Source organism: Fukomys damarensis, unplaced genomic scaffold (assembly GCF_012274545.1).
Source record: "Fukomys damarensis isolate Sample0158 unplaced genomic scaffold, DMR_v1.0_HiC HiC_scaffold_25, whole genome shotgun sequence".
NCBI classification, from domain to species: Eukaryota; Metazoa; Chordata; class Mammalia; order Rodentia; family Bathyergidae; genus Fukomys; species Fukomys damarensis.
In genome coordinates, this window is record NW_022900937.1 from 11,784,514 (window position 1) to 11,787,755 (window position 3,242).

The 3,242-nt window shown below is 40.9% G+C and overlaps 1 protein-coding gene across 4 annotated transcripts in view; it reads left to right on the plus strand.

Annotated features, from left to right (window-relative positions):
* The window catches only part of Rnf111 (ring finger protein 111), an 82,365-nt gene that overhangs the window by 47,733 nt on the left and 31,390 nt on the right, over positions 1-3,242 (plus strand). For all 4 annotated transcript variants that reach the window (XM_010641249.3, XM_010641250.2, XM_010641253.2 and 1 more), the window contains exon 3: positions 1,539-1,665. In XM_010641249.3, the coding sequence (XP_010639551.1) occupies positions 1,539-1,665 (127 nt within the window). The remainder of the gene's footprint in view (positions 1-1,538; positions 1,666-3,242) is intronic.

Genomic DNA, 3,242 nt, shown 5'->3' on the forward strand with positions numbered 1-3,242 from the left:
TTTTTTTTTTGGGTTTTTGGTTTTTTTTTTTTTTTTTTTTGGTACCAGGGATCAAACTTGGGACCTTGTACTTTGTTTTTAAAAACCAGTTTTATTATATAATTTATATAACAATGGAATTCATTAAACTGTTAAATTCAGTAATTTTTTAAGTAAATGTAGAACTATGCAACTATCACAATATAGTTTGAGAGTTTGTCGATTCTGGAAGATTCTTCCTGCTCTTTTACTTTTAAATTCCTGCTGTTACTCTCACCCTATCTCCTCAGGGGCATTTCACATAAATGAAATCATAATATCTTGTCTTTCATGTTAACTTTGATTGAGCACACTTTTTTGATGCTCACTCATTGACCAGTCATTCATTTCCATTTGTTTCATTAGTTTCTTTATAGTATTCAGGGGTCAGACTACATTATATTTATTTATTCATCATCTGTTGACACTTGAATTGTTTTTAGTATTTGGCTGTTGGGAATATACTGCAAGAAACTTTTAGGTCCACGTCTTTATGTATGTATGTATTTTAATTTTTGTTGGATATTATGTGGAGTGAAGTAATATAGTCAAAAAAGACAAGTACTGTGCAGTTTTGTTTATAAGAGGTCTCAAAAATAGCTGTGTTCTTAAAAACAAACACAACAGTGGTTACCAGGTGTGCTGGTCCAAGAAAAGGTGTAAAAGTTACTGATCACCAGATTTGCAAGGTGGAAAGGTTTTGGAGATTAGTTTCACAACAACGTGAAACTTAAAAGTGGTTAAAAAGTAAGTTATGTTCCAGTCTTGCTTGAGTCTTCACAAGTCTTGTACTGAATGACTTCTTTTAAAAATCATATCTCTATCTTTATTACTATCACCCTGGCAATACAAATGTCAGCGAAAAGTCTACAAGCTATGTTTGGGATAAAAATTTTTCCATCATAAGGATATGGAGAATACGAACAACAAATTCATCCACTTAAATTGTACATTTCCCATTTGTAAGCACATACTTTGTGTCATGTACAATGATGCATGTGTATCCCCACTAAGAACTGAAGATTCAGAAAATTTAATAGACTTGCCAAGCACATAGTAAACAACATTTGGAACTCAGACCTAATTCTCATTCTAAAGTTCATATTCACATAAACTAACCACAGCACCATAAGTGCCCAACATATGTGTGCTAGTTACTACCAGAAGCATCTGGTGGTGCAGGCCTGCAGTCCCAGCACTTGGGAGGCAGAGGCAGGAGGATGAGTGTGAGCCCAGCCTGGGCCGCATGGAGACCCTATCGGAGAGAAACAAACAAACCCAAAAATCTGCTACCAGTTGCTTATGTTCCCCTTTCTGTATTTTACAGTCACACTTAAAATTTCTAAAGTTACAGCAGTTTTAACTCTCACATTGGGATTCTTCTTTTAGTTATCTACCTACCCGAAAGAACTTAACTACACCTCCTTTTGTTATTCTATGAGTTTCATAGTCTGCAAAATCAAAATACAAATTTCTGCCTGGCAGTTAACCGACAAATGTTTTTCCCCTTTTGTTTCCAGGAAGTATTGATGAAGACGTTGTGGTGATAGAAGCTTCCTTCACTCCCCAGGTCACTGCCAATGAAGAAATTAATGTTACCTCAACTGACAGTGAAGTGGAGATTGTAACGGTTGGGGAAAGCTATCGGTCAGTTCTGAACTTAGAAATGAGTGAAAAATCTCATTTTTCGATAAATAACTGGAAATGATTTTGCCCCTTTGCCGAATCTCTTTGATTCCTGCACCTGTTACCCCCACACCACACCCTAACACCACACTCATCTGAGCTTCAGATGGCTTCAGAGATGAAAGGCTGAGCATGGAGACTCACACCCATGATCCCAGACGGCAGGAGGGCGAGGCTGGAGATGAAGGGCCTTGGTTGGCCTTGGCAGCATAGAGAACCCAGCTCACAAACAGCAGCAATAAAAACCACACCATATATTAGTAGCAGTGCTATATTTTGTCACACCACATTAATCTAAATCTTAATTTTTGTGTTAGAATGAAGTTAGAAATGTGTGTGAACACTGGTTGCTAATGTGTGTTAGTGATTACAAAGAAAAAGACCTTTTTGTTTTTTGGCGGTACTGGGGATCAGACTCAGGATCTTGCACTTGTGAGGCAGGGGGGATGCCGCTGAGCTAAATCCTCAGCCCTAGACGTTCATGTTTTGAGGCATGTTTCAGATGGACTCAGAATGTGCTTTTCCTCTTGCCGCTTTCTCATTGGAGTGCCACTTCTAATGGCATAGAAGCCAGCACTTTAATACAATGTTTTGTGTCTTTGCCTGTTTTCTGGAGGCCAGTTCTTGTTATATAGTCCAGGATGGCCTCAAGCGCTCCCTCTCCTGTCTTGTCCCCCCACCTTCTCCTCTTCCCCCCTTTTCTCCCTCCTTTCTTCTCTCTCCTTTCTCTCCCCCTTTTTCTCCTCTCTTGTCCTCTCCCCCCTCTCTGCTTTCCCTTACCTCTGTTCTCTTCCCCTCCCCTCCTCCTTCCCCTTCCTCTTTCCTCCTCTCCTCTTCCTCTCTCTCTCTCCTTTCGCTCCCTGCCCTCTTGTCTCTCCTCTCAGCTTTCCTCTCCCCCCGCCCCCCATTTCTCTCCCTTCACTCCCATCTTGCTCCTGTCTTCCTCCTCTCCCTTCTTGCAAGACAGTGTCTCATGTCTCACTTGTACTAGTTCAGGCTGGCCGTGAACTCATTGTTTTGCCCAGGCTGGCCTAGAACTCATGCAATGCCTCTGAGGGCTGGGATTACAAGCATGTGTCAGGAATCCTGGCATTATCTTTGTCAGTGTGTATCTGGCTTTTGGCCCTTTGTATTTAAGTAAGGGTTTCTTTGTTTCACATTATATCCTGTTAAGCTGGGCATGGTGGTGCACACCTGTAATCCCAGCACTTGGGAGGCTGAGGTAGGAGGATCACTGTGAGTTCGAGACCAGCCTGGACTACACAATGAGTTCCAGGTCAGTCTCAACTACATAGTGCGACCCTGTCTCAAAAAAACAAAAAAAACAAAAAACAAAAAAAACACCCCAAAACACATTATATCCTGTTAGCGTTTGATAGCTGCCACTAATTTTAGCGGCTACTAAGGCCTCTGTGGCAGTGTGCATCATATATTAAGGTTTCTTGCCACTGCTTCATACAGTAACATATTTGGAATTTGAACCTCCTGTGAAGCTTTCACAAAGTTAAAATTACCAGGTGTCTGTCATCAGACTCTTG